Source organism: Amia ocellicauda, chromosome 16, assembly GCF_036373705.1.
Source record: "Amia ocellicauda isolate fAmiCal2 chromosome 16, fAmiCal2.hap1, whole genome shotgun sequence".
NCBI classification, from domain to species: domain Eukaryota; kingdom Metazoa; phylum Chordata; class Actinopteri; order Amiiformes; family Amiidae; genus Amia; species Amia ocellicauda.
In genome coordinates, this window is record NC_089865.1 from 5395691 (window position 1) to 5411885 (window position 16195).

The window sequence follows — 16195 nt, forward strand, 5'->3', positions numbered from 1 at the left end:
ATAGACGCGCTTATCTCGAATCTCGCTCGGAGCCAAAATGGACGCTGTTTCCCGGCGCGCTGAGGTTGAATGCGGCGCTTCTTCTCACGTGGGTTTTGTTTACAGGATGTGTGACTGAGGAGACAACGATAATCCCCCCGGTGTGTCGCCACGCAGGACTTCAGTCCTTGGGGGATCGTATTTCTGCGTGTTTGTTGACAATGTAGTTGTATCAATAGTATACGGAATGGAAATGTTCTCAGTTACATTATTTTGTGACGTGTATTCTCCGCGACCGCTAACTTTCCACTCAACAATCCGAAGGAATGAGGGACGATGTTAACACGAATTACATTTAATTTCGAAGCTTTGAAATGTACATCATGACTCTTTACAGAAGGGAATTTGCTTTCTAGCGACCCTTAGAAAACCAACAGCGGTATGTATGTACATTATATTCAAACATATTTTATAAATACAGATTAATTTAACTATCCAAAGTAACAACGTGGGCCACTGGTGCTTGGACATTTGATCAGGACTCGAGAATGGGAAGAACGGGTTATCTTGTTTTTGCAACAAACAGAATCGATAATCACTTTCATTTCAGACTTGCACGTTCAGAATCGATTGTCTTGTCGATTGCAAACATATCGATTTTTAAATAACTTTTTCTTCATCACTGCATTGGATGAATAGTCCCCAAAGACTGAGCCGTTTTTAAACAAAAATAACTAATTAAACATGTAAATACTAGTCAAACGTAATGAATACCCAAAACAGTGTTGTGTGGCACTGCAAAGAAAGCGCCTGTTCTTGAATGTAAAGTTTGCAACGCATTACAAACACATGTCATTGTTATTGCTTATGTTCCTGTCCTTCATCGATGACGTCATGAGAGCTTCACAATGTCAGTAGATTGTAAGATTATAATCAGACTGGAGACATATTGACAGACTGGGTATTGATTGTATTTTTCTGTGAATCCAACACAGTTTCTATTGACCTGGAATTGCAATAAAACAAAGGCAATGGTCGCAAATACCTTGATTAAAAATATAATTACATTTGCATACTGTAGGCTATCCTTGTATATAAAGTAATTAATCTCCTGCTAAAGCACTGGCAGTAAATATGTACTGTGCAGTAAGATGTAGCAGTTAAGTTAGCATAGCCTATGGTAATAACAGCTCCTGTGTCCCCTACAGACATGGCTCCCAAGCCTTACACTCCTGGAGAGGCGAGAGGGATCATGGAGGCATTGAAGCAGCCGGCAGTCTTTTGTAATATGGTGTCCGATTGGCCAGGATTACAGTGGAGTGTGGAATATCTGTCACATATCCTTGACGATAAACCAATCAAATTTCGGATTGGCAGAAGACAAGAGGACAAAGGTATGAACCTGTAGCAAGTTTTCAGTTTGTGGAAAAAGTGTGGCACAAAAGCCTTTTGTCTAAACACTGTAAAATGTACAATCATAGTGTGAATATGTAAGGCCAAAGAAGGCATCTGCCCAGACCATGCTATTGCAGCTGAATTATAATATGAGAGTCAACTTGAGGATGGTCTGTCAGGGACACTAAATAAATGCGCATGTATAGTTAAAAGAGTTTAAGTATCATGCAATCTCACCATTCTCTTATGCATTTATGTAATTTTGGACTTGTAATTTGTACTATGCTTTGATCTGTAATTCTAGACTGTATTGCACTTTTATAGTCCTCTTATGTTTTGTAAGTCGTCCTGGATAAGGGCATCTGCTAATAAATAATAATAATAATAATAATAATAATAATAATAATAATAATAATAATAATAAAGTTAAATATGTCTGTTGTTATCCCAGTGTGCTTTAAAGCAATCACCGATTACATCACTGAATCATTGGGGAAATTCTCTTTTATGCCGATCTGTTTCGAAGATTCCCTTTTTTTAAAAAACGTTTTTGGTAACAGCACTTGTGAGATTTGTATCACTATCCTCATTTTTATTTAGGTAGTTAACTATTTAATTTTTAGTAAGAATAATAGAGAAAAGGATTCTTACAGTTACAGTGAGGGAAAAAAGTATTTGATCCCCTGCTGATTTTGTACGTTTGCCCACTGACAAAGAAATGATCAGTCTATCATTTTAAATGTATTTTAACAGTGAGAGACAGAATAACAACACGGAAAATCCAGAAAAACACATTTCAAAAAAGTTATAAATTGATTTGCATGTTAATGAGTGAAATAAGTATTTGATTCCCTATCAATCAGCAAGATTTCTGGCTCCCAGGTGTCTTTTATACAGGTAACGAGCTGAGATTAGGAGCACTCTCTTAAAGGGAGAGCTCCTAATCTCAGCTCGTTATCTGTATAAAAGACACAATCAATCAATCAGATTCCAGAGCTGTCCAAGGATGTCAGGGACAAGATTGTAGACCTACACAAGGCTGGAATGGGCTACAAGACCATCGCCAAGCAGCTTGGTGAGAAGGTGACAACAGTTGGTGCGATTATTCGCAAATGGAAGAAACACAAAACAACTGTCAGTCTCCCTCGGTCTGGGGCTCCATGCAAGATCTCACCTCGTGGAGTTTCAATGATCATGAGAACGGTGAGGAATCAGCCCAGAACTACACGGGAGGATCTTGTTAATGATCTCAAGGCAGCTGGGACCATAGTCACCAAGAAAACAATTGGTAACACACTACGCCGTGAAGGACTGAAATCCTGCAGCGCCCGCAAGGTCCCCCTGCTCAAGAAAGCACATGTACAGGCCCGTCTGACGTTTGCCAATGAACATCTGAATGATTCAGAGGAGAACTGGGTGAAAGTGTTGTGGTCAGATGAGACCAAAATCGAGCTCTTTGGCATCAACTCAACTCGCCATGTTTGGAGGAGGAGGAATGACCCCAAGAACACCATCCCCACCGTCAATCATGGAGGTGGAAACATTATGCTTTGGGGGTGTTTTTCTGCTAAGGGGACAGGACAACTGCACCGCATCAAAGGGACGATGGACGGGCCATGTACCGTCAAATCTTGGGTGAGAACCTCCTTCCCTCAGCCAGGGCATTGAAAATGGGTCGTGGATGGGTATTCCAGCATGACAATGACCCAAAACACACAGCCAAGGCAACAAAGGAGTGGCTCAAGAAGAAGCACATTAAGGTCCTGGAGTGGCCTAGCCAGTCTCCAGACCTTAATCCCATAGAAAATCTGTGGAGGGAGCTGAAGGTACTTATTTCCCTCATTTACATGCAAATCAATTTATAACTTTTTTGAAATGTGTTTTTCTGGATTTTTTTGTTGTTATTCTGTCTCTCACTGTTAAAATACACTACCATTAAAATTATAGACTGATCATTTCTTTGTCAGTGGGCAAACGTACAAAATCATCAGGGGATACTTTTTTCCCTCATTGTAAATAGTGCAGATATGTCCCACTTTGGGGGAAGCTTTCCTTTACTCCACTACCAGTACTCAGGTACCTGCAATATTGCTTTATTAGAAATATGAGTGGCATACTGTAGTTCTGCCATGTGTCATAAGAAACCACATTAGTGGACCTTGGAAGTTGCATTTGGTTTGTGGTTAATCATTTTAATTTAATCTTGACCAATAACTAAGATAAACTAGCATTCCCCCTGTGCTTCATGTAGTCTAAATCGCATCATATGTTTTCATAACGTTTCCATTGTTTTTCTAGCCCCGTTATTTGAGACTCAGTGCTCGTATGTAGAGGCCAAGTTGACAGAATTTGTATCCTGGACGACTGGCCAGACTGCCTCTCCACCCACACCTTTCTCTGACTACCCGTTCTCTGAATACTGGGCTTATGCTGACTACAAGTATATTGCAGTGCTTTTGGAAGATAAATCATCCATGTTTGAGGTACTTTTTTGTCTTATTTTTTTGTTATATATAAAACACAACAGTCTTAATGGTCCTGTCGGCCTTTTCCTCCTCTTCTGATGTGCTGTCCGTTCCAGGACTCTTGTGAATTGCATACTACGCTCTCCAATGCTGAGTTTCCCACACTTATCTCTGCAGTGTTAGTTTTCTGTTCTGTTAAAGATCAGATACGGATTAAACTCAAAAGGATTTCAACCGATGCTACCGATATTTTATACACGTGTACACTTGCCAGTAATTCATCAGAGGCCGTTGAGATCAATTTTGATCTACCCCTGCAATTCATCCATTTAATTAAAGAGGTGATTTTAATTTCCAATGTGCAAGCTGCACTGCTCTGCTCCACTTTGTACTCGACACTGGCTTAGATCAGAGAAACACTCTGACAGGCAGATTTCCATTTCTGGCAGTCTGTCTGAGAGGCCAGGGATTGGACGGGCATGGAGAAGCATGACGACCCGCTTACCTTTAATAGCTGATCCCTCAAGGGTGGGATGGAGGCAAAGATGCAAAACTTTCCAATTTCCCTTCACCATTAATCAGCTCCTATAATTTCTTAATGTAACCTGTTTTAGATATAATTTCTCCCTAGTAGTGGCAAATGTTTTTTAAAATGATTTATTTGCAATCATTTGATATATCCCCAAAGGGATAGCACAAAATGTGATGTGGGTGTATATGTTAGACATTTTTAGTGCATGGCTACCATTCTGTAAATAGAAATGTTTATCGTTTTAGTCTACTACCTCAAATTTTTCCATGTGCACGTTATTTCTCTAGAAAGTCTCATGAAGTGACTGAGCTTCATGTTGTCTGCTTCACCATTGAATAAGATCTCATCCAGACTTTGTGTCATTTTGCCTGTTTTGTTCTACCTTAACCACTTGATTAAACTGATTATTTGTGTAATTGGTATTTTTTAACATCTTGTTTTCACACTTTGCTTACTTAAGGAAACGTATAACTTACACGATTTTGCCACTCGATGGCCAGCTTTTAGCACGGCTATCTTAAAAGCCTTTAATATTTAATTTAACTTCTCCATTAGCCCAAGAATAGGTCTAGTGGCACTTTTCTCAGTTTTTCTAAGCCTAAAATCAATCATTATGTTGTGGATTCCTGGCAGATGGTTATGCAAAATTTCCACACTATTTTTTACATCAACCCCAGGATGTATCTGTAAGACAGTCAGCTTTTTTCCTCTATATTAGTTTAGGTCTTGAAACATGTCAGAGCGTACAAAAAAAAAATGCTCAAAAGCTTTTCTTTTTGCCTTACCTGCTTAGCTTATGCTTAAAAAAATAATAAATGCTTATTGGTTGCTCATCTTTGTTGACAGTTCTGCTAAAACAAGGGAGATTATGACAAGCAGATGGGTAGGGCTTTTTTAAATGATTAATAGTGCCATTTAGAAGTTGTTGAATTTGAAGATGGCACTGTTTATCATTTACAGTTGCCTGAATATAGTAATGATTTCATTATCCAGGGTGCTGAGCAGCATCTCTGTGCTTTTTTATTTTTCAAACCATCTGACAATAGGACTGACAGCACAAGGGCAAATATATACAGTAACTACCAGTAATCAAAAGTTTACAACAACCATCTATTTTTTATTTTCTTTATCAAACAAAAATAAAAAGTACTATGTATCAGAACTTTGTTCTGTTTTAAAAAAAGGACATGACTTAAATAAAAAAATGTAATCTAGGCCTAAATAAATCAAAACTTAGACCCTCCTGCCAAGTGTAAATTCCAGACCCAATTCTTGATGACGGCTCTTCACTGAGTAGATGCAAGAGGCCTCTGGCAAAGAAAGCCACAATCAAGTGATATGTTTGGAAATTTCAATTTGCAGCTAGGTTAAAGTGAAATAAGGAAAAGCTTGAGTGGATGTAGTTTGATTTGATGATATTTGAAATGGCTGCAATTATATTTTGTAAATCAAGCCCCATTTCTTCTGATTGACGCAGGTGGAGTGCTCTCCAGCGATACAAAAAATGCATTTAAAACGCCCATCTAAATCATGACTTCAAGCATTAAAAGTCAATAATATATTGCAATGTTTTTGTAAATGGCAAATGGCTTGACATAGTCACTGTTACAAGGGCAGCTAGGGCGATATGCTAGAATATAAAGTTTCAGGTATACTGAACAAGAAAAACTTGTTTTCCCCTTAAATAGTATTCCAGTACATTAATTCTGAATGGTTAGTGATGATTTGTACATTTTGCAGGACAATATGCAGTACTGTAATACCATTTGCTTGCTGTTAGAACACACACTTTTCTTTTGAGTGACTTTCCATTTTTCTCAGATGCCTTTTTCCAGACCAACACACACACACACACACACACGGATTAGTATTCAACAATTCTTTAAGAAGCCAGTGTTTACTGTTCCACTAATGACAGCACTAAAAACCATGAGATTTCTGTTATTGAAGCCACAGGTTTATTATTTTATCATTGGTTAGTCGGGTTAGTCAGAAACATTTTGGCATACAAGATCATATCTAAATTGATAACTGCCTTAACTCAAGTATTCAATTGCTATCCACTAAAAATAGGCCCGGAATAAAGCACTTCAGATGATATATTTTGTCTTTTGTGTAACATTTATAGTGCTCCCGTCATTAGAGATATAGCTGAGGACAGTATATTCTCTTAAAATGTGTCTGAATTCTGAACGTTCAGTTTCTCATCCGTTCTTCTGTTCCAGTGTGGTAAGCAGGAAATTGCCTTCATGGATACCAGATGCATTACTTTGGATTGCTAAAGGAATATCAGTATTTTAGCCTTGAGTGCTACAGTAAAGGGACAGTAAATAAAAAGAAGAAAGAAGAGTAATCTGAAGTCAAATATCCCATACAATTTCAGAGAACCCGTCTTTTGTGTTCTTCTTCAGTGAATCTAAGCCATTATTGAACAATCCCAGAAAATATGTTAGTTTTTAGACAAGGGATGGACAACTCCAGTCCTTGAGTGCCAGATTTCTGCAGGATATAGATAAACCTTTCAGTTGGCAGCTGATTTATACCTGTTGCATGTTATACCTGTGAACATGCAACTGCAGCTGTAGATCAGGTGAAAGCATATGATATGATATACTTAGATTTCCAAAAAGCTTTTGATAAGGTTCCACACCAAAGACTGATCCTCAGATTGGAAGCTGTAGGCATTCAGGGTAATGTAAGTAGATGGATTATGAACTGGTTGATGAATAGGAAACAGGGTGTCAATTAGAGGAGTTGCTTCTAACTGGAGTGAGGTTGTTAGTGGAGTTCAGGCTCCAGAGGCTATTCAGAGGGACTTAGATAATATTCAGTTGTGGGCCAACACCTGGCAGATGAAATTCAATGTGGACAAGTGCAAGGTAATACATGCAGGTAACAAAAATGTCCACTATAATTACACTATGGGAGGTACAGATATAGATGAAGTAACGCATGAGAAAGATCTAGGAGTCTATGTGGACTCCTCACTTTCTCCATCCAAGCAATGTGGGGAAATAATAAAAAAGGCAATCAGAATGCTAGGGTATATTGTCAAAAGTGTAGAATTTAAAACAAGGGCAGTAATGTTCAGACTGTACAATGCACTAGTTAGAGCTCATCTGGATACTGTGGACAGTTCTGGGCTCCACACTTCAAGAAAGATATCGCTGCTCTAGAGGCAGTTCAGAGGAGAGCAACCAGACTTATTCCAGGTCTGAAGGGAAAGTCCTACTCGGAGAGACTGAGGAACTGAACCTTTTCACCCTGGAACAGAGGAGACTACGTGGGGACTTGATCCAAGTCTTCAAAATCATGAAAGGCATCGACCACATCAAACCAGAGGAGCTTTTCCAGATCAGCAGGGACACACGCACCCGTGGACACAAATGGAAATTGGGCTTCAAGGCATTCAAAACGGAAAACAGGAGACACTTCTTTACACAGAGAGGCGTCACAATCTGAACAAACTCCCCAGCGATGTGGTAGAAGCTGAAAGTTTGGGAACATTTAAAAATAGACTGGATAGGATCCTTGGATCACTTAGATATTAATGGACACCAAACGAGCATGATGGGTCGAATGCCCTCCTCTCGTTTCTAAACTTTCTTATGTTCTTCTTATATTCTTATGTAAGTAACAGGTGCTTTAGTTCAGTAAGATCTGGGGCAGAACGATAACCAGACAATCCTGAGGCCCTGCCTGGAGGCTGGAAATTGTGCATTCCTGATTTGATCAAAGGCAATGTGGGATTTGGTTGCCTAATTAAATATATTCGAGTATGTACCATGAAATAAAATACAAAATATACCTCAAGAAGCATGCCAGACCAACACATTTCAAATGCACAATTACAATCAGTAAATAAATGCCAAGGACATTTGTGTACTCACCCAGGGCCATGGTTGCGTCTCCTCTGTGTGTTCAACAGGATATCAGGTGGCAAGACTTTGGATTCCCGGGCAGAGATGGGAGAGAGAGCACCCTGTGGATTGGCACCGGGGGGGCTAATACACCTTGCCACCTGGACTCGTACGGCTGTAATCTAGTGCTTCAGGTGCAAGGACGGTAGGTATTTCAAAGTGTTAAGCATTTGCACGCGGTATGTGCAGTACAATACCAGATGTTTTTATTGTCCTCTTTTCGACTGGATTGAGAGATGTGATATACACTGAAATTGATTTTGTTCTCCATAGAGGCACCAAGATATAGGGGGAAGAAGAATACAATTACAAACATTAATACAGATTGAAGTAAAGAAAAGTCCTGAGATGGAAGTGATAAATCCACGATGTGAGCATTTTGTGACACGTAATGGGCCATTGGGTGCAGGAATTGAAGACTTTAGAAACCAGCTTAGATCATAAGGAGCCTCATTTAATTCCAAGGGGCCAAGACACACGAAGGGAATGTGTTCATTTTCATTTATGTGCTGAGGGAAAGAAAGCAATTTCTGTTCAGCACTTGTCAGAGGGAAGGTAAATGAGACAAAGAGTCCATTGAATAGAAGAGCTTTAATCTTTCTGTGAAATGCATATCTCTCCAGTCTACAAAATTCATCCATTTAATTTTGTCCCTCCTTACTTTTCTTCAGGGTAGACAATAACATATAATATTATACATAACAAAGACTGACTCTGGCTTAAAGAACAAGAGGCTATTACAAAATAGTATGTATTTCTAGAATTTCCATACTTGTGTGCCTTTTCTTTCCATAAGCAACATCCTGTTTGACTTTATCATAGGATGGAGATTAGTCCTACTTCTTTAAGATGTCTCCTCTTTGTTACTGTGTCTTTTGACCCCTTCTGGAAGACATCTCAGTAATATCTTATATATCATGCTGTCAGATGTGAAAGACAACTCCCAGTAAGACCAGGTATCTCTCAGCGATGGTAGGACAGACAGGGTCGGTTTCAAGGAGAACATAATTTGAACAGTCAGATGTTTGTTCCTTTGTGCCACTTAAATCACATTCTCACAGTAATCCACTGTTTCTCTTCAGGAAAAGATGGTATCTGTTTCCACCTGAAGACACACACAGCCTGTATCCCACTAGAATACCCTACGAGGAGTCTAGCGTGTTCAGCAAAGTCAACGTGGTCAACCCTGACTTCACTCAGTTTCCTGCTTTTGCTAGCACGAGAATGCACATGGTCACACTGCTCCCGGGACAGGTATGGGTCTGCACTTCTTATTTAAGGTGCTACATCCTGCACCTAGTTAAACAGTTAAAACACACCTTCTTCTTGTCAGATGTTCCATTAAAGCAGAGAAATGCATTATTATTTAATATATCTCTAGAAAAGGTGAGGGAATCACATTTTCGTTAGGGGAAATATGATGTTTAAAGAAGCACATCAGAGAACTAGATATTTGTCACACAAGAACAAACCTTCCCTGACAGAGTATTGGTATTCTTCATTAATAAAGTGCTCTGCCCTTCAAATTACATTGAAAAACTCACTTAATAATAGATTGTTATAGAAAATTATTCATGAAGGTTTATACATCCAAAAGAAGATCTCAAAGGTATGTGTTAAAAAGTGAATTGTGTCAAAACTCTTCACATCCCTAAATCTGGAGCATTTGAATGTTTTTATACGCAGAATGGCTTCCTGACAGATATCCATACTGATTACCTCAAAGCCCTATTGTCCCTAGGTTAGTGGCTGCAGCCTTCCACTATGCCATAGCTGATGTATTCATCTCATTTTTGCCTTTTAGCTTGACATTGTCTTCAGAAATATGTATTATGAATGCAGAGGTATAAAAAGATGTTGTATAAAAGGATGGTACCCAATCAAACTTTGATGTTTTCCTTATGCTTTAATCAGATTATTCCTGCTAGAAGTTGGGGGACGAATGTACCTATGAGCATAATGCCCTGTGAACTAATACTGTCCTTTAGTAAGGATCAGATTGAAGCGCAGTAGAATGAGCTAATGACCCGGCAACATTGCAGCCGTAACTTTGAAAAAGTCTTTCGTGTGCACTCATCTGATCTGACACTTTAAATGGAGGTGAAGGAGGCCGGCTTCACTATTTATGTTTGTGGAAAATGCCGCCAGACGACGCAGTGCAAGGTCAAAGAAGTCATATTGTACTTTTCAGCTCCTTACCGTGATGCAAACCTCATTTTAAGATTAAAGTGCACGACCTGCCAGGCGGATGCTTGCTTCGTTTGCATGCCACTCGATTTTTAACATCCTCATTCAGACAAAGGTTATCAGCCCAGTCCATGGGTTCAGTAGCTTATGGTACTGATAATTAGTTTGTTTCCACTTGTGCACTCATTCTCAAATCTTGAGCCTCAACTAGAAATGTGAAAATACTCTCAAAAGTGCTTGTCTTCGGTAAACATCTGCTGTGAACACTTCAGGCTGAAATTGAGGCAGTATATTGTTGTTTACTCCTCTTCAGTCCGATCCTTTGACGATGCGTGACTTTAGTGACCCAAAACAAATAACTTTGGGATATTTAAATATATACCACGGACATTGTTGATAAAATGGTGTATTCTTTGAATGCTAGGAAGGCCGAATAACTGGGGAAAGTGTTTGTGACACTTGGTAAATTAGCAACTCTATGATCCTTAGGGGTTATTGTGAGTTTATAGACAAAACATAGAAATGTTTTCAACATCACCAATGAAGGTGTATTAATATGCTAAAAACAGGTGTTCAGACCCTTTATTTTATACGGTGTAATTTTCCCCTTAATGCTTTAGCAGCTTGCAGAGAGACTGCTTGCTCTCTCAAAGACCATGCTGTGACAAGGCAATTACTATTGATCTTGGTTAGGCTGCAGATGATCTAGGAACGCTTGCCTTTTTATTTTATGCAAATTAAACCAAATGCTCTTTAGTTCAAATGCAAATTATCTCTACCTGGCAGGCAAATCCTGGAGCTGAAATGGAGCACTTATAACGTACACTTTGATCAGTGCATTAGCAGGCTGTCTTTTCAGCCACGCTGCACAGTTTTGTCCCTAATATAAACAAAACATTCACACATTAATGGGCGATTTCAGTTAGAAAAATCATTTAAATGGAAGAAAAAAAACTGTGTGGGGGGGAGCATGGAAGCTCAAATGGCCTTTTCTTGATTTAATTAGTCTGCTTTAGAGGACTTCTGAAAATAAAATAATTGGCACCCAGAAGGAAAATTGGATGAGTCACATTTTAATCTCCTTTCCGCAGGGGAAACCGGACCCCAGTATCGCACTCTGCAGAATAGTTAATGATATTTGTTTGCACCTGTCAGCTACACATGTTTTAAGTATCTGTTGCAAAAAGGTGAAAGGAAATCATGCAAAAATAACATTGAATTGTAAGTCTGAATTTGGAGGGGTTTTCCGCTTGATATATTGCACATGATGCATTTCAATCTAAAGATATTGGTGGGGCGGTTCTGAGGCCAACACTATGCAAACGAGTTGATGACAGACATCAGCTCTGCTCCAATGGGTGTCCAAATAGCCGAATCAAAGTAACTTATTCTTTTCAAATATATTTTTTTAATGTACCACTGTAAATGTAATTTAAATACAAGCACATTCTTAAAAATGGCCGTAATCTAAATGAAAGGGAAAAAAGTTTAGGTAGGGTAAGAGTTTCTTTCTTGCTTTATCAATTTTAGCCACATTATGTAAATCAAGTTTGCATCGTTACATTTGCCATTCTGCATTTTCATTTTTCAAATTCAATGGAGTATAAACTGTGAAAAGTAATGACATTTGGATTGAACAGTAACATCTCATGATGTTGGTCCTGTCTTCTTTATTGAGAGCACTAATCTTAAATTAATTCATATGCAGCTTGATTTAATATTAGATTCTTTTTGATTTACTGTGAATAGGCTGTACTTGAATAACCATTCCCCCAGTGCTATTTCGTGCTGTGAGTTACACACACTGGTAGCATACATTAACTTATTTCCTGCAAGCACATCTGTGAAATTTAGGGATGTAATTCACAAAGCACAGTAAGGCCTGTTTTTTTAAGCAACAGAATGAGACTTTGTAATGCCACTAGTTTGCTAGTGAAATCTCAATGTCACCCTCACAAAGTGTTCAGTTATTTGTTCAGATAGTTAATTGATTTCTCGTTAAAGGTTTAATAGTATAGAGTAGTCTAGTATAAAATAAAAATAAGTCCAGGGTTTTACATGTATATTAATAACAATGTTATGTTTAAACTCCTTCTGTACACCTGTATATTTACTATAGGAATTTAGATCTTTAAAGGGCAGACCAACATGTTTTTCTTTTAAACAAATACTGGACAGCCACAATAACATTAACACTTAGAACTTATCAAATATATGAACTGTAAAAGATGCATATAAATGTATTTTGGAAGTGGTGCTATTTTTCAGTTGTAATCTCTCATCTTTCAACTGCATTAGTGCTGAAATGTCAACTGCCTCTTCCCAAAAGTAATAATAATATTTTGTAGATGGATGTTCGGAATGCTGTTAAAGCAAAATGGATGTCGATGAAATAATGATGCCATGCCTTTCCTGCTCTGTAAAAACAAAAAGGTGTTTCCATCACAGCGAATTTATCATAGGCAGGATCCCAGTTTTTTGTTTTTTTTTTCTTTTTCAAAATGTCATCATTGCCACCTACTGGACACTTATTTTATATCATTGTAAAAAAGTGAAGGTTCTGTCAAACATTCCTGTACACAATGGCTCCCAACACCGGTCCAGCGATACACAAAACCCCTAGATAACATATCTATTTGAGTCAAGTGGGTGATTTGCATGATGAGATGAAAGCAGCTTTATGTATGTCTCTACTTTGTGATATGATTTTCATTCCTGACACCAGAACTGTGGATAATTGACATATCCCTGCCTTCAAGCTCCTTCTTCATAAATTCTTTGTATACATATTTATATGTGAAAACTTTGATTATTAGATATTCGGTCTACCACATAAAGAGATGAAATGCCAAACTCCAGCTCCTGCTTTATTTTCTTCAATGTGTCTGCCAAGCGAAGGACTCGGGACATTCAACAGAGATTGCACCACATGCTTCATATAATAATAGGCCTAGTTTTTATGTGTTTTGTGTTCCAGTGTCTTTAGCAGGCTGCCTGAGCAGTTTGTAGAGAAACATACCCGTGAGAGAGTTATCACTCGTGATCTTGTTGCTATTATTGATTTCCCTCTGTATAGAAATCGACACCTGGGCAACAAATGTCTGTTTCCATTAAAACCTTTGAGGAACTGAAGACAAAAAGACAATCTTTCCACTCTCCCTTGTGTGCTCATTTGGGGATATTTTACACCAGATTGTAAAGACACAAGACAATGAGAAACTTCAGGAAATACCATTCTTTTGACTATCTCGTGGAATTCTTTTATCTCACTTGTGGCTTTCCTATGTGCCCTTCAGTTTTCTGTCCTGTGTTCACTGTTGACATTGGAGATCTGGGAAGTTTAATTTGTGTTGTTGAATTACACTTATTTGATACTCAAATGTGTATAGCACTTTATATAGTTTTATTTTATGAATGATTTGATCTTGTCATGATCCAGGTCCTGTTTGTTCCGAGACACTGGTGGCACTATGTGGAGTCTGTCGATCCCATCACCGTCAGCATCAACTCCTGGATGGAACTGGTGAGAGCGCTGTGTCTCAAACCACCTCAGTGATATTATCTCTCTGTGAAATCGAATGCCTTACCCCCGTCAGCCCTCTTGATTTTGAGTGAGTTCTGTCTTCTGTGCGTCTCAGCGCTCTCTCTGGATTGCATAATGTTCAGGGCTCCACTTGTAAGTATTTGCTGGAGAAAGTATTGATATCTGCAAATGAGGTGTGTAAGTGAATGGTAATGATAAAAGACTGCTCTGCCTTGGAATCAAGATAGACCTGTCACGGTGATTTATGACTTCTGAATTGCATATAGCAATACAATGGAACATGACATTTTCTGGTGGAAATAAATAATGCAGAAGATTGTATAGAATGATTCACGTAAGACTAAAGTGTCTATGCAGTTTTAGAAATAAAACCCATAGAGTCATACATTTAGGCAACTTGAAATTGCAATTCAATTGAAATTGTTCAGTTTTTATTTATTATTTATCTTCCTTTCCCCTCCACTCTTCCTGTAGGAAAATGTTCTCAGTGTTTCCCTCTTTTGTTTGACGGAAGGATTGTCTGACGCCTCCGCATTTCTACTACCAAATAACTAATGTAAAGATCTGTTTAAAAAAAAATCACACTTTTGTGTGTGAAAAATGAATCTGGAAAACGAGGAAATCTGTTGATTGACGCCTCTGTTTTCGCTATGCTACAGGACGTCGATGACGAGGTGCGCGTCAGTGAGGCCCTGACTCGAACCATCGTGTGCGCCCTGAAGTCGGCCCCTGGCCCCGACAACACCGATCTCTGGCTGAACCCCACCGAGGTGAGGCTCGTTCTGACAGAGCACAACAATTGAACATATACTACAGGGGAATTTACCAATAAGGTTGTCCACAAAGATTGCAGACATAATGCTGGATTGTGACACTGTTTAGATAAGCTTGGCCTTCTCACTGCTTATAGAGTTTTTCCATTTCACAGTATGTGACAACAAAAGCAGAAGTCTGAGCGCACTGTAAATACAGGAAGTCTAGAGGAAAATAATAAAAAGAACTGGCACTAATCAATGGTGGGGGTGGGGTTGAGGGCATCCTTCTTGAAAGAGGAAGCCACTCTGAGAATAGTCAGAAGTTCCTCAGGAGACGTAAACAAATGCATTAAGCACTAGATCTCGTATTTAATTTTGTATTCACCTGTTTAAGGCCGAAATCACGTCACACGAAGAAAACCTACGGTACCTAAATCTCGCCATGCAGTCGTGCCTCAGAAGGCCAAGACGTCCCTGCCATGAACCTACGGCCACCAGGATGGGCTCGACAGTCGCGCGGCTGGGGAAACGGGATTGCAGAGGACATCCCCCCGAGGCCCAACCTGCCGACAGAGATGGAGATGCGGACTGTCCTTCCAGCCTTCCCTTTGGACCCGATCTTCTTGCTGTGCCTCAAATTCCCAGTGGGCAGCTCCCACAGTCTGAGTCTGGGAAGGCAAAGACCTCCAGCTGTGAACACTCTCCTCCCAGCAAGCTCAGACATGAACTCAACCGTGTTTGTTGTGGGGAAACTTGTTGCCAAAGCACACCGGAGAGACAGGAGTCAACTACTCTCAATAACGGGAAGCATGTGGGCAGCTGTGCCGGCTGTCCCACAATCTCTACCAATGATCTACTGGATTGCCTGGTGCACCCAGATGTCATTGCTTTGGCCACCAAGATCTTGATGGAAAAACAAAGTGCTCAATGATGGGGGGTTGTAGAGGAAGGTTTTGCTCCAGTGCAAACATTTTCACAATGCACACACAAGCACTGAGAAATATGTTCAGTTTACTGTTCCAAAAATATTGAATGATTTTCAGCTGTGGGTGTTTGATATAATTTGATTTAATATGTAAATATGTATTTTTTACTGTGCACGTGACCAGTGATCAAAATAAATGCTGATGAGTTTATAGAAATTAGCTGAAAGAGGCGAACTGTATATTGGTCTGTGATTCCACAACATGCCAAGTTAGGATGAATACATTTGTATATAAACACGATTCGACTTTTGGTGAAAATCACTGTACTCCAGTAATATGGATATCTTGCAACATAAATCACAGTAGAAGCCTCAACGCCTGGCAGGATAGGATTACATCATAACCTGATGAGTTTGCAGTTTCGAGAAGTATTGTTCTAGTTATTGATAGGAACTAATATTTATTATTTTCAGTACTTATTTTGGAGGGGTT

At 39.1% G+C, this 16195-nt stretch overlaps 1 protein-coding gene across 3 annotated transcripts; it reads left to right on the forward strand.

Annotated features, from left to right (window-relative positions):
- The first annotated feature begins 25 nt into the window (after positions 1-25).
- On the forward strand, positions 26-15932 carry hspbap1 (hspb associated protein 1). 3 transcript variants are annotated; one of them, XM_066687425.1, is made up of 8 exons: positions 26-88; positions 1188-1373; positions 3673-3857; positions 8300-8436; positions 9374-9545; positions 13918-14001; positions 14682-14792; positions 15172-15932. In XM_066687425.1, exons 1-8 carry the CDS (start codon positions 70-72, stop codon positions 15706-15708), a joined length of 1431 nt encoding a protein of 476 aa, XP_066543522.1. In that variant the 5' UTR covers positions 26-69; the 3' UTR covers positions 15709-15932. The 3 variants fall into 3 exon arrangements, with proteins under 3 accessions (XP_066543522.1, XP_066543524.1, XP_066543523.1); XM_066687427.1 differs by lacking the exon at positions 26-88 and adding an exon at positions 100-422; XM_066687426.1 differs by lacking the exon at positions 26-88 and adding an exon at positions 100-418.
- The last annotated feature ends 263 nt before the right edge of the window (positions 15933-16195 follow it).

What these genes read in the sequence shown, in the direction of transcription:
- hspbap1 (XM_066687425.1), top strand. An exon ending in CAGAAGACAAGAGGACAAAG is followed by an intron (nt 1,374 to 3,672) that starts GTATGAACCTGT and finishes TTGTTTTTCTAG; the next exon opens with CCCCGTTATTTGAGACTCAG. An exon ending in TCAACTCCTGGATGGAACTG is followed by an intron (nt 14,002 to 14,681) that starts GTGAGAGCGCTG and finishes GCTATGCTACAG; the next exon opens with GACGTCGATGACGAGGTGCG.